This window comes from Salminus brasiliensis, chromosome 12 (assembly GCF_030463535.1).
Source record: "Salminus brasiliensis chromosome 12, fSalBra1.hap2, whole genome shotgun sequence".
Taxonomy (NCBI): Eukaryota; Metazoa; Chordata; class Actinopteri; order Characiformes; family Bryconidae; genus Salminus; species Salminus brasiliensis.
In genome coordinates, this window is record NC_132889.1 from 35375196 (window position 1) to 35400854 (window position 25659).

The window sequence follows — 25659 nt, forward strand, 5'->3', positions numbered from 1 at the left end:
TTATTGTTAATGGCCAAGTGTTGTGCCTCTGAATGTACGTGCTAGTTGACTTTAACCATGACTGAATCTGATTAATAAACCTTTTGAGCTGGACATGTGACTCTGGAGTGGTGTGTAAACCTTACAAAACATGAAGGTATTGTATTTTATTTATATTAGTAAGAGTAAGATGGCAAGATTGGCTCTGATGTGAAACGTATGGGTTGTTTAAAGCCAAGAGGCCCAAAGATGCCTCAAGCTAGCAACATACACTAATACTTGCTGTCCTATGCTTGGCTGGAGTGTCAAACCAAGTAAGATATGGGTTCAATCCTAAGCCATAAGTGCTGCTGATTATTTATTAACTACTGTATATTAGTATTTCAACTTGTATCCTCTAGAATGAGGAATTTGAGTTGTGCTTTGCACAAAGCAAGGCAAGGCAAGGGGAAAACTCCCTCAGATCAAGAGGAAGAAACCTTGAGGAACCCAAGACTCAAAAGGGAAACCCACCTCTTCTGGTTGAAACCAGATAGCAAAATAAAATTGACAAAAAATGTGAATTAAAAGCTGTGACTAATGTGATACCAAGCCATGAATGAAGTGAGGAAATCCGTGCAGATAAACAGCCATATGCACAGCTATACATGGATGCATGAAGGTATCAATGTGTGAATATCTGAAGCAGGGCAGCAGGGTAGTGGCAGATATAGACCATTTCAACTGGAGGGGCCAGTCTAGGGCCAGTGGTTATGTTAGAGGGGCTGATTGATTGATTGCTTTCTAGCTTATGGTGCTTTTCAGACATTAAGAAACTAATGTATACCTTCAGTATCATTAAACATTTTATTTATACAGTTTTCTGTTACAATTTCACTATTTAAAATGTGCATAATCTGAATTCTGGATTCATCATGTTTCATACAAACACCTTAACAAATCAACATCTTTCCTATGATTTAAAATGTTATTAATATTTTCAGTTTCATATTACTTTTTTTTTTTTTTTACATCAGCTGTCTTCTATGTGTGGTTAGTGTGTTTTCTTGCCAACATAATTCTCACAGATTATTTTCTCTCATTTTATACATAACACATACATAACAGATTATCAAAAATCACCCTTCAAATAACTACAGAGCAAAAACCGAGTGTCAAACCACCACTACGATGGGGCTTTGCCTTAATTTTCTTCAGGATCAGTGAAGTATCCATCTAGCTAGTCGAACGTTAAGGCCTATTATGCTCTCTTGGACTCCCAAACACCACCAGGGACTGAATTTGTGATGGGGACAACGCTTAGACAGTTGGCCCACCCAGGGACTACAGATAGATTAGTTTTGAAGGAAAACTCACTGAAGTACATAAGGTAAATGTCCTTAAGCTTCATTAACTTCAACGTTACTTTAGTAAACTCTACTGTTTGCTGATTAGCTTCCTCAAAAAGTTGCATGTATCTATGCAAACTTGACAAGCTATCCATAGAACACTTAAGAATGAGGTCGGCAGGGAAATTGTCGAGGCAGTTTAAAGATTGAGGCATAATTGGCTAATTTATGTAGCACCAATAAGAAATTCTATATGTGTATATATTTATTTATTAATGTTTTTTTATGTCTTTTTTTCCATCTCAACTATGCCTGAAACCATATGTGGAATATTATATTAGAATATTACCATCAGAAGCAATACGGTACAGTATATATGACTCCCCACTAAAAATGGATAATCTACAAGGCCAAATATCACTCATAATTCCTATATTTCCATTATCACTCCATTTATAGTTATACTCTCAGGGCCCCCTGGTGATAGGAGCTCTGGGCTGCAGCCCCTCAGGAAAAGGCCCTCTTCACACAGAAAGATTTGGCAGTTCACTTGTAAGTGTATTATATATATATATATATATATATATATATATATATATATATATATATATATATATGGTACCAGGTGTGTGTGTGTATATATATATATATATACATATATATATATATATATATATGTATATATATATATATATATATATATATATATATATACATATACACACACACACACACACACACCTGGTACCATCAACTCCTGCATCTGCCAGCAGAGGCTCACACAGCTCTTTAAGCACCACACTTAACACAGACAGTGATACACACTTGAGTAACCGCTGACTCACAGTGCCTCAGCAGTTTCAGACTGTTGGAGTGTTTCAGTGTATATTTCAACATTCACATATTTATTTTGATTAAAGTAAAAAAAATCAAGTTTTTAATCAAGTTAAAAATAACTATTATTTTATCATTTTTATTATTATAATTATTATAATAATAATAATTATTATTATTGCAAAAATAACTGTAAGTTTGCATGCATGAAATATTCAGTTCAAACATTTAAACCTTTTAAGTGTATTGTAACATATATCAGATATATAAACTAAATTGTGTGTATATACTCAGTAAGTGTGTGTATATCCACTGAAATGTGTAACATCTATTAATTGCATAGCATGTTACATATAATATATTATAATATTACAGCTGTGGTTGGAAACATATCTAAATCTAAAGTATGATCTCACCACCGCTCAGTCACACTTTTGTGAAGCTTAAAGCTTTCTAATAAATAATTCAGCAGATTGAATCTTTAATGAGGCCGTCATTTTAACGCCATAGAGCCCCTGTAATTAAATCCCTGCGTTTTGATTGGCTGTCCGCAGCACCCCCGCTGCCGTGGTGATTATAAATAGTGAGCGCGAGCAGCTCGGGACTCAGGAGAGGTTCTTGCTTCAACAGTGATTGAACGGAGCTCCTGCACAGCAGTTTCACCTTCACTGACACCGTATTTCCCTTCACCAGAACCAAACACCAGGAGACATGCAGGCTTCTCAGATCCGCCAGAACTACCACTACGACTGCGAGGCTGCAGTGAACAGGATGGTGAATATGGAGCTGTACGCCTCCTACACCTACACCTCCATGGTGAGTAACCCTTCAATGACTTCATATAAATGTATCAAACATCCTCCAGTCCAGTAATGTTTAACTAGTAATCCTCTGCTGATGAACAATCACAGTCTGGACAGTCCGAGCTGGTCAGGCTTGTTAGCACCTCGAACCCCAGCGCTTTTAGTGGCTTTGACTTTAACAGCTATTAACCAGTAACTGTCAATCAATGTGTACTGCATTATTATTTCAGCTACTATAAAGTATCCAGTAACAGCTGTGAAACAATAGGAAGCTTGTCATTTGAGGGTTGACCCTCTGGTTGACCAGCTTAGCTCTTGACCAGTTTAAGTCTGTTTTATTAAGGTTTGATGGTTTACCAAGTCAGTTAAGCAGTCTGATTAGTATGACCTTGCTGGTTGACCAACATTACCATGCTGGTTGACTTGCATGACCAAGCTGGTAGACCAGTATGGTCAAGGTGGTTGACCAGCATGACCAAGGTGTTTAGCCAACATTACCGTGCTGGTTGAACAGCATGAAACAAGGTGGTAGACCAGTATGGTCAAGCTGGTTGACCAGCATGGCCAAGGCATTTGGCCAGTATGGGATAGAGGGATGAATTCACAATGAATATTATTTTGACTAACTTGTAGTCATGTGTCTGATCACAACTGATCAGCCATAACATTAAAACCACCTACCATAACATGTCTGTGATGTTTAACAGGCCTTCTACTTCCATCGAGATGATGTAGCCCTTGAAGGTTTTGCCCATTTCTTCAAGGAGAACTGTCACCAGGAGCATGCAGAGAAGCTCCTCTCCTTCCAGAACAAGAGAGGCGGACACATTTTACTCCAGGATGTGAAAGTACGTCTCTCTGAAGCACCTTAGTCAAGGACTGTAGCCTTAACTCTTCTGTGCCTTGTGAGTCAATGAGTCATTTTTCTTCACCAGAAACCTGAACGTAACGAGTGGGGAACTGGACTGGAGGCCATGCAGTGTGCTCTGCAGCTGGAGAAGAAGGTCAACCAGGCTCTGCTGGACCTGCACAGGATTGCTACTGAAAAGGAAGACCCTCATGTGAGTCACCTGCCTCATCACCAAAAATGAACAGCTCAACTGATTCTTACAAACACAACAAAAATACACCATACGGACAAAAGTATTGGGACACCTTCATAAATCAATGATTAAGAGTTTAAAATGAGTTTTTTTTCCTTCTCCCTCCTGTGAGGATTTGATTGCATTCAAGAACAGGAGCTTTAGTGAGGTCACCACCCCACCTCATCCCCAACTCACCCCAAAAGTACTGGATGGAGCGCCCACCATCCATCATTCCAGAGAACACAGTAGTTCCACTGCTCCACAGCTCAATGCTGGGGGGCTTTATACCCCTCTACCCCACGCCTGGTATTAGGCAGCATGGTGCCAATAGGTTCATGATGTTTATCTGCTCCAGAGAGTCTTATTCTGTTGGCAGTACTTCCTCTCTACAGGTGCTAGACAAGCTGTGTGTGTGCATTTGCACATCTGCGTCAGCAATGAGTGCAACTTTAACATAGCTGAATGCAATCATTATAAGGGGTGTCCACAAACATTTGGACATACAGTGTATTATATTTATGACCATCTGCTAACGTAACCTGTTATAGGTATAGAGGCTATAGGTAACTTATAGGAAGCAATGCTGCTTCCCTCACACACACACACACACACACACACACACACACACACACACACACACACACACACACACAGTCCAGTCCTTATTACAGTACAGTCTACTGGGACACAATTAAGATGCCGCTCAGCATTACTCTTAATTTATCAACAGCTGTGTGACTTCCTGGAGACCCACTACCTGAACAAGCAGGTGGAGATGATCAAGAAGCTGGGTGACCACGTCACCAACCTCACCAAGATGGATGCTGGTAACAACAAGATGGCCGAGTACCTGTTCGACAAGCACACCCTGGAGAGCTAAATATAAAAGTCTTTATGTTTACAAATTCTATTAAAAATCTACGTGACAGACATGAATGTACTTTACAACACTTTACGACTTTACTGCGGTCATGCACTACAGATTTAACCCTGTCTGAATCTGAAAAAATAAACATCCTGAGCTGGATATGAATGAGTTTCATTTTTAAACACACTGAAATCACTGCAGAAGCCCAAACCCTTCACCAAGCAGTCTCCATATCCACTTACACATACAAACACCATTCATCCACTGGAAGTGTTCATAAGTGTTCATTCAGCACAACATATCAATAAGAATAACCATAATAATGATGATGATAATAATGATGATAATAATGATAATAATAATAACAACAACAATAATAACAATAACAATGAATATAATAATCATAAAGCTAATAATAATAATAATGATAAAGACAAGGATAATAAAATAATAATAATAACAATAATGATGATGATAATAATGATGATAATAATGATAATAATAATAACAACAATAATAATAACAATAATAATGAAGATAATAATTGTACAGATAATAATAATAATAATAATAATAATAATAATGATAAAGACAATGATGATAATACAATAATAATAATAATAATAATAATACAACAGCAACAGTAATAATAATAAAGACAACACCAATCATACAACAATAATAATAACAACAGTGATAATAAAGACAACAATAATAAAACAACAACAACAACAACAATAATAATAATAACAAAAACAATAATAATAATAATAAAGTCAACAATAATAAAAAAGATAACACCACACAACAACAACAATAATAATAATAATAATAATAATAATAATAATAATAATAATAAAGACAACACCAATCATACAATAATACTCATAATAATAATAATTCATTCCTGTGAAGATTTGATTGCATGAGTCACCACCGCACCCACCTCAACCCCAGCTCCCCATCTCATCCCAAAAGTATTGGATGGAGCCCCATCCATCACTCCAGAGTTTTGCTTTGGCTCATTCTTGGTTTCTTTAGCTCAGGGCATTCACCTCACTTCTTGGTTCACTGTATGATTTATAATGTACAGGTATGATGTATAGGTATACGAATATATGTCTGAATAAAATAAAATAAGTATATAACATAAACCCCCACACAGAGAGGCTGTGTTGAGTCGTGCTGCACCCCGAGCTGAGGTCTAAATGCAGCAGAAGATGCTAATCAAGCCTCAGAATCAGCTAATAAGCTCTACTGCTAAAGGTGTCAAAGCACACAAAGGTCATGGTCGTTACAATGCAAAATTCACACGGCTTTCCAACAAGAAAAAGGAACCTGAAGCTCTTTGGATCTTATTGATCAAAGCTGTGTAGAAACAAGAACTTCACATCTGAATCAACCGGAAATGAGCCAGATCAAAGAGGAGGGCCGTCTTCAACACAGTTCATCAATGAGCCTTTCAGCTTATTTACATACACTGCACTATGCAGTGTGTCCAGATGTTTGTGGACACCCCTTTTAATCTATTGTTCCACAGCATTGTAGCACCCCCACCGTTCCTCTCACCTGCTCGTCTGCAGCCTCTCAGAGCAGGGCCAGTTTGATGAGAAGCCGTTGAAGGTGAAGGCTTATAAGGCGAAGCAACCATGTGACAAATTGAACCAATCAGGCAATCCCACACAAGGCGCTGGGAGTGAATAGCTTCCACGCCGGAGGCGGACCCCACCAGAGTTCACCAGAAGCTAACCCCACACCACTGATTTTAGAAGGGTCAGAGATTGGTACTTTTGGGGCTCCTGGACCCGAAAACAGCTTTCATAAAACACACCGAACTCACAGAGCAAGCAGACCTGGGTTCGGAGAAAAACGCTGGACGCTAATCTGGTCCAGATTAGTAGGTCCAGACACTTTCCAGATACATGAAGCTCTGTAATTCCAGTTGTGAACAGGCCCTAAGACTCCTTGGTTAAGACTCCTAACACTGTTTTATTCTTCTGGGCAGATGTGGGCCTGATTATACAGATGTGCCAAAGATAAACTGGGTTTATTTATGTATTTGTATGTTTGTATGTCTACATGACCACAAGTTTAACGAAGAATTTGTAGAATATATCGATTATAGATATAGATACAGATACATAAAGATAGATAGATAGATATATAAAGGCAGAGAAAATTTGTGTCCTTAAAGAGCACTGTGAGAACTTGCTGGACTCTTACAAATTCTAAGCGCTACAAAGGGTTTCTATACACGATGCCATAATTTTTGGCTCTAAAAAGAACCATTTTTAAAGAAGGACTGGACACTATACCTCTTAATGGAGCCAGAATGGTCTTCTACTGAATCACTTGACCAACTCCTTGTAGCACACCTTTTTTTAAGAGCGTATTATGATTGGTGAGCTTTTATTTTTGATTTAATGATGCTTAATAATTGTATGTATTTCATATTTGTACATAATATCAGTGGTTTATGGCACTTTACCACCCAAATATCCAATCAGTGATCAATAAAGTAAATCTGCGTACATCTGTGTATGTCACAATGACATTCCCTCAGTTATTGGGCAGGGATAATATTGCTGAGGCACCATGACACAGCAAATAAAATCACATGACCAGACTTTCCGTTGTTTACCTTTCACCACTAGCAGAAGGGAGAATTGAGGCCTGGGGCCTAGATACCCTTCCTTCCCTTGCGTCACGCTGACCTCAGTAAACTCAAGCTTCATTCAGAACGCTATGGTAAGGTTGTAGTGAGGCATGACCTTCACATTTAACAGTCTCAACCCAGTTGGACACCTGATGGAGACTGCTCTCCACCGCCATCATCAAAACACCAACTGAAGGAATAGCTTTGGGATGTAGGTTGTTGCATCTCTCCATTTCCAGAGACTTGTAGTCTTGTAGTCTGTCTATATGATGGCACACTGTAGCTGCTCTGGCACCTTTATGTTGAATTCATGCTTCCCTGCCGAATGGCTTCAGCTCAGGTAACAAGGTAATAACAGCACTGTCCTCCCTGTGGCAAACTGAGCTTACAGAGTTTCTCCTTGGACTCTTGTACTCCTTGTACTATTCTTTGAGCTGAAGTAAATTTGCAGTTGGGTTATGCAACAAGACAATGATTCCAAAGCTCACTAATTACCAACAACAGAAGGTGATCAGCTGCGGATGCTGCTGCTAAACTAGCTGTTGAATGGAAGAGGGCAATAATTAATAAGAATTACCTCATAATTAATGAAAAATAACTATTAATACATAAAATATCTCACATTGTTGTTTTTGTTCTCTTAGAGTTTTGGGTTATACATTGTCCAGATTATGTATTAAACCTGTACATTTAAGATAGTTAATGGTTATATATTCTGTATTTTTATTGTATATATTTGACTTTTTACTTACCTTTTACTCACTTTTACACCTGTGTTAATGTGATGTGACAATAGACCTGATTTTCTTTGATCTGATGGAATGTTGTGTATGAAATGTGCACAAGTCCAGGAATTCAGATGGAGCAAACACTTTTTTTTACAGCACTTTGTGTGACATGGCTCCATCAGAGATGCTCACACCTTGTTGATCTTTGTAACATGACTATTTATCTATTATTCAGAGGGGAAGCAGTCCATCAGTTGAAATAATCCAAGCTCATTCATTCAGGAGAGCAATCTGAGCCCATTGTTTGCTGAGTCACGTTGTCTGTTCACTGGTGTCATGCTGTACATGTTTTTCAGCACCTGAGCTAAAGAACAGCTACACAGCAGAACACTGTAAATACAGATGTTAAGATATGTCTAGTCAAGTCAAGTGGGTTTTATTGTCATTTCAACTACATACAGAGTACACAGTGAAACGAAACAACGTTCCTCCAGGACCATGGTGCAACATAGACAGTGCACACAAGACACAAGTGCAACACAAACAAACAAGTGCGGACAGATAACACAACACAGTACAGACCAGAGAATAATAATAATAATCTATATGTTAATAATAATAATCTAGATGTTAACATGTGAGTAATTTGACCTGCTGTGATATCATAATTTTATATCATTTTATATTTGCAATATATATATCTATAAAATGTCATAAAACATGCATAAAAGACTATTTAACAAATGTATTGTAACTTTTTTCCTACTTATTGTTTATTAGTCTTACATACATATGCATGAGTGCTGGTCATAAAATTAGAATATCATGAAAAAGTTGATTTATTTCAGTAATTCCATTCAAAAAGTGAAACTTTTTTATATTATATTCTTAAATTCTTATATTATATAACTTTTTTGTATATTATATTCATTCATTACACACAGACTGATATATTTCAAGTGTTTATTTTAATTTTGATGGTTATAACTGACAACTAATGTAACCCCAAATTCAGAATCTCAGAAAATTAGAATATTGTGAAAAGGTTCAATATTGAAGACACCTGGTGCCACACTCTAATCAGCTAATTAACTCAAAACACCTGCAAAGGCCTTTAAATGGTCTCTCAGTCGAGTTCTGCTGGCTACACAATCATGGGGAAGACTGCTGACTTAACAGTTGTCAAAAAAGACATCCATTAACACCTTGCACAAGGAGGGCAAGACACAAAAGGTCATTGCTAAAGAGGCTGGCTGTTCACAGAGCTCTGTGTCCAAGCACATTAATAGAGAGACGAAGGGAAGGAAAATATCTGGTAGATGTGGTGGCTCTCCTAACACCTGAGCAGTGCCACAGACTGATCGACTCCATGCCACGTCGCATTGCTGCAGTAATCCAGGCTAAAGGAGCCTTGAGGAGTATTAAGTGCTGTACATGCTCCTACTTTTCATGCTCATACTTTTCATTTGGCCAAAATTTCTAAAAATCCTTTTTTTGTATTGGTCTTAAGTAATATTATAATTTTCTGAGATTCTGAATTTGGGGTTTGGAGTCCTTTACCTAAAATTACTAATGACTTACAATCTCAAAATATTTAAAAACATCTCAAAAGAAATGTAATAATGTAATAATGAAATTATCTCATAATAATTAGACAATCTTAAGGAAGCATAATAAAGACTTAGTATCTTATAACAATGTCACAACAATTCACTTAATAATAAAAAGTATTAACAATTAACAATTGGTGCCGGTCTTAAAGTCATAAACAGTCTGAGTCATAAACAGCTCAGTGTTTACTCTACACAGTAGACTATCAAGCAAAGGTCAGAGAGGTTATGGTACAGGCAGAGGCCTGAGCTTTCTCAGCATTTTCCACCAAGCATTGTGTAACACCAGTTAAACAGGGACCTTAAAGACACATGTACACGTCTTAAAAGCTTCACACCTGCACTGGATACTGAATTACACATTTTGTTGTCCACAAAAAAGTACATCAAACAAACAAACAAACAAACAGAGAGAGCAAATGTACACAGCCAGTGTATGATCTGACGTAGTTGTAGTTGTAGTCTTCTTATAAGCCAGGTAAACTGAGCAATATATACAGTACCTGCACCAACAGGACTACAATACATGGACAAAAGTATTGGGACACCTGCTCATTCATTATTTTTCTGAAACCAGGGGTATCAAAAACAGCTGATCCTGCTTTTGTTGAAATAACTGTCTCTACTGTCCAGGAAAGCTTTGCTTTGGGCATGGCTGTAAGGGTTTGATTGCATTCAGTCACAGGAGCGTTAGTGAGGTCAGGATGTTGGATGATCACCACCCAACCCAACTCATCCCCAACTCCCCAACTCAAAAAGTCTTGGATGGAACCCCATCACTCCAGAGAACACTCTGCTCCACTGCTGAATGGATGCAGAAAGGGTGTCCACAAACTTTTATGCATATAGTGTATCTTGGCTCAGTGTGAATTATGAGGGTTCAGTACATGGAAGTGACAAGCCATGAACCATCAAGCGCTGCTGTTCCTCCTTCAAAAGAAATCCAGCAGAACTAAAACAGAGATGTAAAACAGGCCAATTTCAAAACCACCAAACTGTTACATCACAGTCTTGATTTGTTTAATTGACATGCCCACAATTTACACCCATGCAGACCATTAGAGAAAGCCTTTCAGTGCTAAATGCAATGGCGACTTTGGGAGAATTCTACCCGGTGGGGACATCCTATAGTAAAAAAGTAAGACGTGGCAGGTCTTAGTAAGGAGATAATTAAGACGTGGCCACATCTAAAAAAGCTGTGATAATGAGATAATTAACCAATGACCACAGCTTAATAAGGCTAAGCTGTGAACGAGAGAACGAGATAATTAAGTAGTGGCCACGTCTTTGTAAGGTGTGAAAACGAGATAATAAAGTCATGGCCAGTATAGTCATATCTAAGTAAGGTGTAAGAATGAGATGATTAAGTGGTGGCCATGTTTTAGTATGGCATGGAAATGAGATAATTAAGCAGTGGCCACAGCTTAGTAAGGCATCAGAACGAGATAATGAAGTCATGGCCATGTCTTAGTATGTTGTGTGTGGGAACAACATCCTAAGTAGTGGCCACTACTAAGTTAGACAAAATCCTGTTCCCACGCCTTACTAAGTAGTGGCCACAAATAAATTATCTTGTTGCCACGACTTAGGATCTCGTTCCCACGCCTTACTAAGCTGTGGCCACAACTTAATCATCTCATTTATCCACCTTACTTAGATAAGGCCATGACTTAATTATCTTGTTTTCACGCTTTACAAAGATGTGGCCACTACTTAATTATCACGTTCTGATGCATTGCTAAGCTGTGGTCATGGGTTAATTATTTCAGTTTTTATTCAGGCAACAGGGTGGTAAATAGTCTTGCTAATCCACATCTGGCTGTTTTACCCCGAATAAAATAACACACATAGTATTTATACATCAAACAACAACTTACATAACCTTCAACACTCAGGCCTCCTTTATAAAAGTCCTTAAATTTCATTATCAGAAGAGCTGATAAAGTCTGAGTAGATGTTTTTGGTCTGCCCCAAACAGCCGTTGGACATCTCCCAGCTTGGAGGTGTGTTTACTGTTAAAACTCATCATGGGATCAGTTGCATCACTGATACCATCCTCCCTGCGGGGTTTGCAGTTCAGCGTCTAATGTTACAGACCTCTAAGAAGCTGCGTCACCATTCATCATCAAGAAACCAATCACCTCTTCTGGCACTCGACTCTTGTAGTGGTGAATTCTGAGGCCTGAGATGCACTGAAACTGCTGGCAGATAGACCTGTTCAGGGCTTTAATGGCTTTATGAATATAGTACATGAAGGTTTAACCCCTCCTTAAAAAACACAAACTCTTATAACTGCTTTAACAGCACCTTGACTGACTTCCTTGAGTTCCTTGAGTCAGCAGGTCATGACTCATCACTCTCTCCTTCTACCCTCCCACCTCATGACAGCCCTGCATTTGATTGGCTGGCTGGGCCCAGTAGGTTTTGCCGCTGTGGAGATAAATACTGAAAGCAGAAGCTTCCCTCTCACAGCAGAAGTTCTTGCTTCAACAGTGATTGAACGGAGCTTCTTCCTCCCTCCTGCACTATTTATTAATCCAGACAGGGGTTCTGTTTCTACAGCCTTTTTGATAAGAAAAGAAGAAAACCAGCCGAAATGGAGACTTCTCAGATCCGTCAGAACTACCACCGTGACTGCGAGGCTGCCATCAACAGGATGGTGAACATGGAGTTCTACGCCTCCTACACCTACACCTCCATGGTGAGTTTTCTGCACGTGTTCGTTTGGAAGCAGCGAAAACTGTCTTTTGACCTCCAGTCCAATCTTACCTTCACATTTGTTCCTCCACAGGCCTTCTACTTCTCTCGGGATGACGTAGCCCTTGAGGGGTTCGCCCATTTCTTCAAGGAGAACAGCCATGAGGAACGCGAGCACGCAGAGAAGTTCCTGGAATTCCAGAACAAGAGAGGTGGACGGGTCTTCCTTCAGGATCTCAAGGTAGGTTTTAGTCAGAGGGTTCTTGGAGAAATTATACCCAGGCTTGGCAAGCTGCCACTGTTCCTGGAGCAAGGCCCATCACCCTCTCTGCTCTACGGGTGCTGGAGTTGGCTGCCCACCGCTCTGGGTGTGTGTATGTTCACTACCACAAATACATGTACCTTCTTTATTTCATCAGAAACCTGAGCGTGATGAGTGGGGCAGTGGACTGGAGGCCATGCAGTGCGCCCTTCAGCTGGAGAAGAAGGTCAACCAGGCTCTGCTGGACCTGCACAAGCTTGCCTCTGAGAAGGGTGACCCTCATGTGAGTCTTTATGACCTGTCAATCATTAATCTTTTAAAATAAAATCACAGTGGTGAAGTAATAGAGTTTAGGGCTGTATGGAAGTCACATGACTGGGACTTTTGTTCCATTCGCCCCACTGTAAAGAAAGCAGTCAGCAAGTTCCTCTAGAAAGCAGCATTTCCCACCTAAGACACTCTTAATGACTCAGTTTCCAGCTCAACCACTGAACCTGCGGATCAATTTTAAGACTTGGTGGAAATCTCCTCTAAGTCTAGCCCATTTGCCACATTTGACCATTGACGTCTGACCAGAAACATGGTCATTAAAAGTTACTGCTGGAGCTGAATGGGGCCAGGCTGAGAACGTACTGCAGTAGTGAGCTGCCAACAGGACTATTAGCCGTTGATGTGCACCTGATTATTCCTCTCCCTTTATCCAACAGCTGTGCGACTTCCTGGAGTCTCACTACCTGAACGAGCAGGTGGAGGCCATCAAGAAGCTGGGTGACCACATCACCAACCTCACCAAGATGGACGCTGGAAACAACAAGATGGCCGAGTACCTGTTCGACAAGCACACTCTGGGGAGCAAGAGCTAAACTGGGTCTCTATAGGTCTTCACCTATAACCTTCAGGACCTGCAGCTGAAATCTGAACCATCAGCAAAAACAAAACTGCAGGCTGGAGATGTGGAGGATCACCAGCAGCTTCATGTTTCATTACACTGTGACTGAATCTGATGAATAAACAGTTCGAGCTGAAACCGGTGTGTGTTGGAACCTGTGTGTTAGTACAGTATAAACAGTGGGGTGGAGCTCGTCTCTCTCTGTACTCATGGCTGGGTTGGGCTGTAGGGCTGTAATACAGTGAGCTTGTCTCTGGTCATGGCAGGGTTATGCACCCATCATACAACAACAACAAATGCACTTAACTGACATTACCAATAATCTTTTATGCACTAATTATAGTATGATGTCAAAATAGGGCCAAATGTTGTGAGAACCACAAAGCAAAACCCATAGCCAACAAATTAAACTCAGTAAACGAGAGCCCGGCTGTTTACGGTCGAGAGATAACTGAGATTACTATTTTACACACATTAATCATCACTGTCTGTACAACAGTACTCTATACACAGAAGTACTTAAAAGTACATAAAAGTATATACACAAGTACATGCAAGGGTATTGAAAGATATATGATATACACAAGTATATAAAAGTATCGATATATATATATATATATGTATGTGTGTGTGTGTGTGTGTGTGTGTATGTGTGTGTGTAGAGAAATAAATAAAGGTATCTGGACATGTATATATACCTGTAAAATTACCTTTATTTACTCCTCTACATATATATATGTATACATAGAGTACATGCAAAGGGAATTAAAAGATATATATATATATATATATATATATATATATATGTATATATATATATATATATATATATATATGTATATATATATATATATATATATATATATATATATATATATATATACAAGTACATAAAAGTATATATATATATATATATATATGTGTGTGTGTGTGTGTGTGTGTGTAGAGAGAGATATAAATAAAGGTATCTGGACATTCTGACTTGTTTTAAGGACATTACATCAAAGTTGGATCAGCCTGTAGTGTGTTTTTCCACTTTAATTTTGTGTGTGACTCCAAATCCAGGCCTCCATTGGTTAATACATTTGATTTCCATTGATGATTTTTGCGTGATTTTGTTGTCAGCACATTCAACTTTGTACAGAACAAAGTATTCAATGAGAATATTTCATTCATTCAGATCTAGGATGTGTTATTTGAGTGTTCCCTTTATTTTCTTGAGCAGTGTAGATATACTTTTATTTACTCCTCTACATATATGTATCTACCTCTCTCTATACTTGTAGATCTTAACATAAAAGTACATTAAATTATTTGAGAAAATATACACAAGTATATGAAAGTAAAAGTATACACATGAGCATTTACAGCACAGTACTATATACTATACTATATACTGTATACTATACACTGAGGTGAATTTGGCAAGATGTTTAATTAAAATCCATTAAAAGTGGGTTTCTATGAGATTACATCTTCTGTCCTTTAATAATGAGTTGCGGGAGCTGCAGTATTTTAAATCTGATTTTTAAAAAGGAAATGAACATGTATAAATGGTGGATATTTATTTCATTAGCAGGTGAATACTGATATTCTCCTTTAAAATATATATCAAATTAACTGTAGCATCCAAACCCTGCTAGCAGCTCATTAAGACTTGTACTGGTACCAAATCATTACAGTATAACTGAGGATGGAGATACTGTACAGTACTGTGCACCTCTGTAGTGGATGCTTTGTGCTCTCAGTGTTTATCTGATGCTCTTTCTGGTTCATGTGTTCAGGGTTCTCCCAGTAACTGGAGAACCCAACAGAGATGCAGAATTGAGCGAATGCTGAGTCACGGTGTTTCAGCACGACTTCAGGTCATGAGAGCTTCACACGGTGCGATGATGTGATATATAGTGGTTATTAACTTCTTCTTTTACATATGGATTCATTTATACATCTATCTAATCCATGTGGCCAAATGTTTATACACACCTGCTCATCAATCGTTTCTTCTATAAACAAGTGTATGCATAGAGCGTTTGTCCCGCCTTACCTGCAGTAACAACCTCTAATCTTCAGGGAAGGCTTTTCATTAGATGATGAAACATTGCAGTGAAGTATTTGATGGCATTCAGCCGCACAAATGCGTTACTGAAGTCAGGTACTGATGGATGTTGGATGATGTTGGAGTTGTTGTGCTCTAAGCTATCCCAAAGTTACTGGATGGAGCAAAAAGGGTCTATAGGTACCCAGATATACTGGAGTCTAAGCAAAAAGGGTCTATTTAGTCCTAAAAAGGGTCTCCAAGTAACTGAGTCACTAACTTCAAGTCATGAGAGTTTTCACACAGAATAATTCAGCCTACATAAATGAAAATAACACCTTACAGACATCTGTCATTTCACTTTTCTCTGCAGTATTATTAACTAATATAAACGGTGCTGCAGTGTCAGACATGCACTAGTGCAGCTTTTAAGGTGGAACGTAAAGTAAAATATAAAAATGCAGAAATAAGAAATAAGATAATGTAGAAAAAATTCTTTGCTTTTACTAAAGAACCCTTGAAGAACCCTTTTTAAGAGCTGATATTATTTGATGCACATTCTTAAAAAATGAAGATGCTTCATAGGATTATTTGAGCGAGGCCATAGAAGAACCACTTTGGCTCCATAAAGAACCATGTTTGTACCTTCAAAGGGGTAAGGAACCTTTGTATCAGGCGATGGTTCTTTAGATCTTTTCACACCTCTATTACAAACATGGTTCTCCATGGAACCAAAGGTGGTTCTTCTCCGGCATTGCTCAAACCACCTGTTCAGGTATACAGAGTGTAGTAAGAGGCTTACGGCCACAGTCATCCTGTCTGCAGGGGTTTCATTTCAGCTTCTAAGGTTACAACCGTCAAAAGAGCTGCGTCACCCTTCATCATCAAAGGGATCTCCTCGTTTAGAACTCTCTGATGATCTGAGGTGCTCTGAGACCAAAAGCAAACAAACTGTTCAAAGATCTGACGACTTTAAGCAAATCTAATTATGAATCGTTTCAATAATTATTGTCTTGCCTTTATAAATGACCCCTTCTCTGACCTTCTAGAATCAGCAGGTCTCAGTCATTACTCATCACTCTCTCCTTTCACCCTCCCACCTCATTACAGTCCTGCATTTGATTGGCTGGCTGGGCCCAGTAGGTTTTGCCGCTGTGGAGATAAATACTGAGAGCAGAAGCTTCCCTCTCACAGCAGAAGTTCTTGCTTCAACAGTGATTGAACGGAGCTTCTTCCTCCCTCCTGCACTATTTATTAATCCAGACAGGGGTTCTGTTTCTACAGCCTTTTTGATAAGAAAAGAAGAAAACCAGCCGAAATGGAGACTTCTCAGATCCGTCAGAACTACCACCGCGACTGCGAGGCCGCCATCAACAGGATGGTGAACATGGAGTTCTACGCATCCTACACCTACACCTCCATGGTGAGTTGGTTTTAAATTAGAGCTTTTTCTAGTATTTGATAGTAATCAACAACATTCCTTGAATTCCTTAAATTCTCTTAAACCCTCCAGACAAGTCTTACCTTTGATTTCTTTCTCCGCAGGCCTTCTTCTTCTCCCGGGATGACGTGGCCCTCAAAGGTTTCGCCCATTTCTTCAAGGAGAACAGCCATGAGGAGCGTGAGCACGGAGAGAAGCTCCTCTCCTTCCAGAACAAGAGAGGTGGACGTGTTTTCCTCCAGGATGTCAAGGTACAGCTCTCTGGGATTTCTGAGGCGTGATCAGGAACATGCATTCTTTGACTGTTGGAAGCTGGTTTCAGAAGATCTGAGCTGGTCTTGGAATGGTTTTCTTGCTGGTCTAAGACTGGCTGGTCTATACTGGTCTACTGGTTAAGCTGCATGATTATCAATGACCAGCTAAACCAAACTGGTCAACCAGACTGACCAGCTCAATCAAACTGGTGAACCAGTACAACCAGCTTGGTAGTCAGTTGACCTGTCAATTGATTCCTGCATAATTAAACAAGTCATTCAGAGTGGCAGTGACATGCCAACTGCTTACCAAGCTGGTTGACCAGTTTGGATGAGCTGGTCATGCTGATCAACTAGCTTTGTCAATCTGATTATGCTGTCAATCCAGGTTGGTCAAGCTGGTTGACCTGGTTGACCAGAGTGGTCAAGGTGGTTGAACTGGTTGTTAGCGAGCTGTATGCTCATCATGCTGGTTGACCAGTTTGGTCAAGATGGTCACGCTGGTTGACTAGTTTGGTTGAGCTGGTCCTGCTGGTCAACCAGCTTTGTAAATCTGATTATGCTGGTCGACCAGCTTGGTCAAGATGGTCACTCTGGTTGACCAGTTTGGATGAGCTGGTCCTGCTGGTCAACTAGCTTTGTCAATCTGATTATGCTGGTCGACCAGCTTGGTCAAGATGGTTGTCCCAGTTGACCAGTGTGGTCAAGGTGATTGAACTGGTTGTTAGTGAGCTGTACACTCATCATGCTAGTTGACCAGTTTGGTCAAGATGGTCACTCTGGTCGACCAGTTTGGTTGAGCTGGTCCTGCTGGCCAACTAGCTTTGTCAATCCGATCATGCTGGTCGACGAGCTTGGTCAAGATGGTTGTCCCAGTTGACCAGTGTGCAGATTTTTGAATGTATATCACTAAAGTTCAGGTTATGTGATAAATTACTGCAACACTGATCAGTTCACTTATGTTCTCCCGTCAGAAACCTGAGCGTGATGAGTGGGGAACTGGACTGGAGGCCATGCAGTGTGCTCTGCAGCTGGAGAAGAAGGTCAACCAGGCTCTGCTGGACCTGCACAACCTTGCCACGGAGAAGGGGGACCCTCATGTGAGTCAGTGTGTTACTCTACCATGTTTTACTGACAGTGTAGGGTTTTAATGAAGTGCTGGACAACTGTTTATATATACCCAGCACACACACACATCTGAGTTATTCATCTCTGTCCAACAGCTGTGCGACTTCCTGGAGACCCACTACCTGAACGAGCAGGTGGAGATGATCAAGAAGCTGGGTGACCACATCACCAACCTCACCAAGATGGACGCCAGCAACAACAAGATGGCCGAGTACCTGTTCGACAAGCACACCCTGGGAGGCCAGAGCTAAATCCAGCTCCAGGCCTTACCCATGACCTCCAGGGCCTCCTAATTTATGCATTATCGAGTGTGAAGGTCGTAGAAGGTCATTAATAACAAATTTTATTATGGCTAAAGAGGATTTCTGCACGTAACACTAAAACCCTGTCCACATGTACCCAGACATTTTTGGGCCTTTGGCCTTCAGCTTCGCCCACTGTATTTAGGCCTGTTTTGGTCTTCATGCTCCTTAAGCAATTTAACATCAAATGTGGAGAGGTGTTAGTGCCCCCTGCTGGGCTGGCGCATTGACATCAGCATTTTAGAGATGTTTTTTGTGTTCTCTTGTGGACAGAGATTTTTTAAAACCCTGCAGGAGACAAAACCTACGTACTGGAGATTATACATAATAAAAATCTATGTTTTTTTTACTCCAAAATATCTGGATGCATGTGGACGAGTCCTAAAGTGCACCTAAATCTGATGAATAAAAACCTTTTGAGCTGGAAATGTAACTTGTGTTGTGTGTTTTTGTAGTTAAGATTGTGGAGCACAGCTATTGCCATGTCTGGGTTGAGATGTTTGGCTCTAGGAGCGTTCTGACCATGCTAATATGTCCATGTGGGGCCTGTATGGCCCAATTGGGCCAACTGGGCACCAGAAGGTTTTGTTCTTGAGTTCTGTGTTGGCCCTATATATGGATGCCCACTAGGGTCAGTGATGGGACCAGAAGGGGTTAAACATGGGTCCTATGTGGGTTGGACACTCAGGGGTGCTGCAAATTTTGAGCCCCATGAAAAAATATCACAGTGTGTACTTAAGTATTACATTTTAGGGCCCCTGTCAGTCACAGGCCCCTAGAATCATCCCACCCCAGACCCACCCACCCACTATGGTGCCCCATGTACATTGCAAATGGGGCCTAAATGGGACCCATGTGAGATTAAGGTGGACTGTAAATATGTTGCCATTTAGGAAGCCCAACTGGGTCCCAGTAAAAACCCACGCAGAGCCCATTCTCACCTGGAACCATGTGGGCCCCCCATGTGGGCCCTACATGAGCATGCTGGCTGGCGTACCTAATTTTTAAAAATGTATAAATACATTTTGGTGGTAGTAATGGGCAGCCCTATATACAGAAGGGCTCTATATCTGGATGCCCACCAGGGTCAGTGATGGGACCAGAAGGGGTTAAACATGGGTCCTATGTGGGTTCTCAGGGGTGCTGCAAATATTGAGCCCCACAACTCAACACCCCCCCCCCCCCCCCCCCCCCCACACACACACACACTATGGCACCCCATGTACATTGGGCCTAAATGGGACCCATATGAGATTAAGGTGGGCTGTAAAGATGGGGCCCATTTAGGAAACCCAACTGGGTCCCAGTAAAAAAATATATATATGTACAAACCCACTGCTGGCTGGGTACGTTTTACCAGTAATGAGCAGCACTGGTCCTCATTTAAGGACAAATTAGCATAGTTGTGGGCAGTTTCACTTTTGGTCAGTATAGATTTACAGACAACAGAGAAATGTTGGCATTGGAGATCGGTAAGGAGAACTCTGAAGGTCTAAAGGAAAATAGAGGTATTTTTGTGTTGGAAATGTAATTGAGTACAGGTTTGAGTATTGAATTTTAATAATACTCAAGTGCATTGTGTTCCCAAATAATTCTGAACTCCACCTCTTTGCGACAAAGAGGATCTCATGCATAACCCCACCGTGAAAGTGTTCCTCATGCTTCACCCTGGCCCTCAGCATCAGAGCAGGGGCCCTGAGTGAAGCCATGTCTGTGTTGAGAATGCTAACAGATAATGACTGTTATTTCTGAACCTCAGGATTTACACAACGACTGCAGACAATCCCTGTCTCTGTGTGTCTTGTAAACTGGAGAGCTGCATTTAACAAACCATAGCGAGGCAGTTCAGGGTCCAGTGTATTCTCTAATAGCAGTGGACAATATTAGAGCATGTAATAGTAGGGACGTCCCGATCAGGATATTTTGCCCCTGTCTCCCCTCCCCTGATCCAACCAAGTCTCATAATGCTGAGTATCAGCCGATACCAGTACCGATCTGATCTCTGTGTCTGTATATAAATAATAATCCAGCCCCACAGCTTAGATCAGACGAGCTGCTGATTAATGGGTTCAGTAAATGCCTTTATTTTCAGTATCAGTTTCTATAATCAGACTTTCTGGATTTGTCTGATCACTTCCTGTGTGTGTATGAGTGTGTGTCTATGAGTGTGTGTAGTGGTACTCCCTCTGGACTGGTATCTGTGGTTGTTGGTCTACTGGTGTGTAATAACTGGTTTATAGTGGGTGAATGTGCTGTGTGTGATTGCAGTTTCTATAGCAACAGTGTGTGTGTTAGCATTAGCGTTAGCCTCCACTCGGTTCTGAACGGGTTCTTCAGTGCTGGTTTATAAACAGAGAAAGGCGAGTGGGCGGTTATCCGGTTCTCCCGCTGGTAAAACAGTGAGAGTGTTTCAGTGAGAGGTTTATAAAGGGTCAGATATTATGGTCTGTTTTCAGGTTCCACTGTAAAATAGCTCAAATAGCTCCACACTCCAGAACCTCAACTCCTTTATTTACCTTCTGAGAACGTCCACACTGCTGCTGCTGCAGCCAGCTGGTGATAATGTTCATTAATGGCGTCTTGAGGAGACCAGATGGCGCTCTGAACACTGTGGTTAAAACAAAGACTCAGAACTGGATTAGCATTAAAATAGCCGTTATTAAATCCATTAAAATATGCAAATAACAAACCTCTTCTTTGCAAATGTTGAAACAAATCCAAATCTGTAACATTATATTTGATGGTTTACCTACATAATGACTTCATAACACATGCAGAAGCCCTTAATAGCACTCAAAACACAACTTTTCAGTATTTAGGAACAGCTAGTCATTTTTGGCAGGATGGCATAAGATGTTTTATGAATTATTGAGGTTAATAAGATGGGCAGATTTGTGTACAGGCTATAAATAAACACTATTTTCATAGCCAACGCATTACCACTGCCCACCACACCAGGGTGCTGTTTCACCACAACGCATAATCCGATTAGAAGGCCCTGGGAGCTGCTGGAGATGCACATTTGGGGGCGTTTTCTGACCTTTAACGATTGACACACTGAGCTGTCTCCACTTTTACACTCTGCTCGACCTTTCGCAGCCCAATGTCATAAACCATCGAATAGGATTTAACACACCGGGTCCATCTGCGTACGCCAATCAGCCCAGTGTGTCCTATAAAGCCCCCCCCACCCCCCACTGCGAGCTCGCCAAGTAATCGGATTAAGACAATGAACAAAAGCAGTTTGATAGTGGGAAATTAAACTGGGATGAGGAGCAGAAAGCTCGGGATTATGCAATATATGGAAAGTGATATACCTCCGCAGGCAGCAGTGATACAGTCCATCTGATGTAGGTATAGTGAGGGTGCAGCTGGATCTTGGTAGATGGGTGTGGATGCACGTGTTTAAAGGGGAACTCCACCAGTCTTTCAAAACTTCAGTATGATTAAATGGATGAGGTGTAAACAGAGAACTAGAGAAACTCTCCAATATCAGAATTACTCACAGTGCTGGTGAATGCTACCTCTCTCTCTCCCCTCTCTCTCTCTCCCCTCAAACCCTCGGTAACTTGGATTACCCCCCCCCCTCCCCCAGAGTCTTAGGACTCTGTACTTGTGTGCGTAAAACCTGTGCGTAAAAGTCGTGCGTAAAAGACTCGTCAGTCCTGGCTAACTTGTTGCGTGTGTCCAATATCAGAATTGCTCACAGTGGTGGTGAATGCTACCTCACCAGGAGATACGAGATATTAGCCTGAAAGTTGTTTTATGGTACTTTTTGACTTCATAACACAGTGTGTTATGAGACAAAATAGGTCCCAACAGGTCCCTCAAATCCACTATACCATCACCAACATTACAGCTAAAACTACAGAATTAGAGAAATTTAGGAAATTTGGTCGAATTCCCCTTTAAGGGCAGGAGGACAGTGCGTGAGGGCAGAGAGTAGAGCAGGTGGTGGTGGTGGTGGGGGGGGGGTAATCCAAGTTAACGAGGGTTATAGGGAGAGAGAGAGAGAGAGAGAGATGGAGATAGAGAGAGAGAGAGAGAGAGAGGATTAGGTTGTGCACGCGCATGAGTGCAGGGCGCGCGCAAAAAAACATCCTCTCCAACCAAACCGGAGGTGTCCAGTTTCTATCTATAAAGGAGAGGAAGAGTGATAGCTCATCATCATCATCATCATCATCATCATCCTCGGGTAAGTTTGCCCTTGTGCGCGTTCATTAATGTAGCCAGGCTTCAGTGTTATTATCAGATTAGTGATGATATATTGATTTATATGAGCAAGGCGAGGTAATCAATAACCAGAAAAGCCTCAGAGAGTCTCTATTAAATTTTGTTTCTGCTGCGGAATCACCCAAAGCTTCTCTGTTCGCCCTAGAACTGTGTGGATACTCTACAGGCGCGCGGCAGATTAAGGGCTGGCTAATCTCTGTCTCGATCACATTTCCGCGGACAACTGCATGGAGTTACACGTTTTTGCACAGCCGAGCACACAGCAGGCAACCACCTAAAAAAACAGAACCTCTAGGACTCTGTTCTTAAAGGAAACCCTGTGCGTAAAAGTCGTGCGTAAAAGACTGGTCAGTCCTGGCTAACTTGTTGCGCATGTCATCGTCGTTTAGTCTTTCTCTCTCATTCCATTTTTTTGGGCTCCGGCAAAGACTGTCATTTAGGTAATCCTCAAATTCAGTCGTTTTAGCCGCGGGTGGACACAAATCAGGGATAAAAGCAGACCTCCGCTGACCTAGCAGCGCTGCTGTCAGGCTAAAGGCGCCTGAGCACGCAGCTGTCCACCTCTCCATGGACACGTGACGAATTAGAACCCAAAAATCTAGCCCATGTGAAGCTGAATTTGGCATCTTATTCGCAACCTTTTTGTTCCAGTTCGCTATTCCACCTTAAATTGTTGCTGTAAAGACATGAGTTCTATTCTAACATTCCACCTTAAATTATTGCTACAGTTCCATTCAAGTTCCATTCTTACATTCCACCTTTAATTGTTGCTGCAGTTCCATTCAAGTTCCATTCTAACATTCCACCTTTAATGATGCAACAGTTCTATTCTAACATTCCACCTTAAATTGTTGTTACAGTTCCATTCTAATATTCCACCTTAAATAGTTGCTACATTTAAGGCTAATTTCTGCTCAGTGTTGAATTTGAATAGGAGTATGAGTATGAAGCCAACATAACCCATGTTACAAAATGTACCATTCATAAAGTGGTTTAGCTCCGCCCATTTATCCAACAGCTCATTTACATATATCAGACTTAAAGCAGCATTATCCGGTAATTGGTATTGTTTGCTCCTGGGCTCCCCCTACAGTTGTAGAGTGTAATTCATTTTACTCCATTATTGTTAATACAAATCATGCTTTGAGCGCCCCCTCATGGACAGCTGTACACATGCATTTCTGGACAAGCTGAGCTCTCCAGCAGAGTAATACTACAGGACTTTACAGTAATATGAGTCTATGGGTTCTGCAGCGTTACACAGCAGTTCTGGAGAGAGGTTCTCCTCCTGCAGCTCCACCACCAAAGCTCCACAGTGCAGTAGCAGCAGCGCCGGCCCTGTTCCAGTCAGTGGAGCATCAGCGTGATCCTGAAGCTGCTGTTTTAAGGTGGAACTGTTTTAGAACTGGTACTGGAGAAAATCCTGCTCTGTGAATCCCCCTGCTGGTGATCCTGGGTAGTGAACCTTCCTCATGATCCTTCATCTCTTTAACATGACCATAATGTTTACCTTCTGCATCTGTATGGTGCCTCCATATGGCGCAGAGATAAGCCGACCTTAGACTGGGAGTCGGGGGTGAGAGTAGACGTCTCTCCTGGCGGCTAAAATCAGAAAGCCTATTAGTCCTGCTTACACCCTCTCCAAACTCAGGTGTCCAGCATTCCCTGCAGGCCTGTGTCTAGAAATGTTAGGGGGCGAGGTTTCAAGGAAATGTCAGGGGCAACCTGAATGAGACTGAAAATTAAAGGGTGGTTCCAAATTTTTTTTTTCGTAATTTCTGCATATGTAACTCTCATAACTGTCTGATTCAGTGATTCGGTGTGAGATGATTCGTTCCGAATGGCTCACAGTGGCCAAATTCAGCCTAAAGATTGTTATTCATGGTGGAGGGATACATGCAGGGTGATGTGTGGCAAAATAGTCCCAGAAGAAAACATAGTATTTTGAGAATTGCCACTATTTTAACATCCTTAACATTGCACATAAAACCCAGAGGACACATGTGGGTTCACTGGCGGGTTTGGATAGTACATTAAATGGCTGTATTTGTGTTGTAGTCTCGGTGATGCCACTAAAGTCCAGTCTGAATGACTCAGTTTAGGCTGAAAAATGAGGAGAATCCACCTTAAATTTGAGCTCTTAGCAGACATATATCCAGTAGGTGAAAGCAAATGTAAGGAATCCGTCCCACCACAGCCTTAAATATCCGCTGTGGCTGAAAACGCAGGCATTACGCTGTACACGGTGAAGTCACAGTAAGACACCTTGCTCCCTAAGCCACATCAACAAGTCTGTGCCGCCTTAATAAAGACCAGGTGTCATCACTTGCAGTGTTTGTTGGCTGCTTGTTGAGCTGCATGTAGTGAAAAGTAGAGCAAAAACTGAGACAGACTGGCCGTTCGGGTGAGGGGGTGTGGCTGGCTTAGTGGGCCTAAGCATAAGGAGGGGCAGAGGGACTGGCCTGTTCCTAATTTACTTAAGCCCTGGGATTTATGGATTACCTTCGACAATTAATCTCGTTACGCG

At 41.0% G+C, this 25659-nt stretch overlaps 3 protein-coding genes across 3 annotated transcripts; all 3 read left to right on the plus strand.

Moving 5' to 3' along the window:
* The first annotated feature begins 2782 nt into the window (after positions 1–2782).
* On the plus strand, positions 2783–4992 carry LOC140573860 (ferritin, middle subunit-like). The gene is made up of 4 exons (XM_072693460.1): positions 2783–2957; positions 3652–3792; positions 3880–4005; positions 4760–4992. Exons 1-4 carry the CDS (start codon positions 2853–2855, stop codon positions 4907–4909), a joined length of 522 nt encoding a protein of 173 aa, XP_072549561.1. The 5' UTR covers positions 2783–2852; the 3' UTR covers positions 4910–4992.
* A 7381-nt stretch (positions 4993–12373) lies between these two features.
* Positions 12374–13877, plus strand: LOC140573738 (ferritin, middle subunit-like). Its single transcript, XM_072693263.1, has 4 exons — positions 12374–12592; positions 12683–12829; positions 13008–13133; positions 13558–13877. Exons 1-4 carry the CDS (start codon positions 12488–12490, stop codon positions 13711–13713), a joined length of 534 nt encoding a protein of 177 aa, XP_072549364.1. The 5' UTR covers positions 12374–12487; the 3' UTR covers positions 13714–13877.
* A 3102-nt stretch (positions 13878–16979) lies between these two features.
* On the plus strand, positions 16980–18852 carry LOC140573852 (ferritin, middle subunit-like). The gene is made up of 4 exons (XM_072693442.1): positions 16980–17197; positions 17320–17466; positions 18444–18569; positions 18693–18852. The coding sequence occupies exons 1-4, from the start codon at positions 17093–17095 to the stop codon at positions 18846–18848; spliced, it is 534 nt and encodes a 177-aa protein (XP_072549543.1). The 5' UTR covers positions 16980–17092; the 3' UTR covers positions 18849–18852.
* The last annotated feature ends 6807 nt before the right edge of the window (positions 18853–25659 follow it).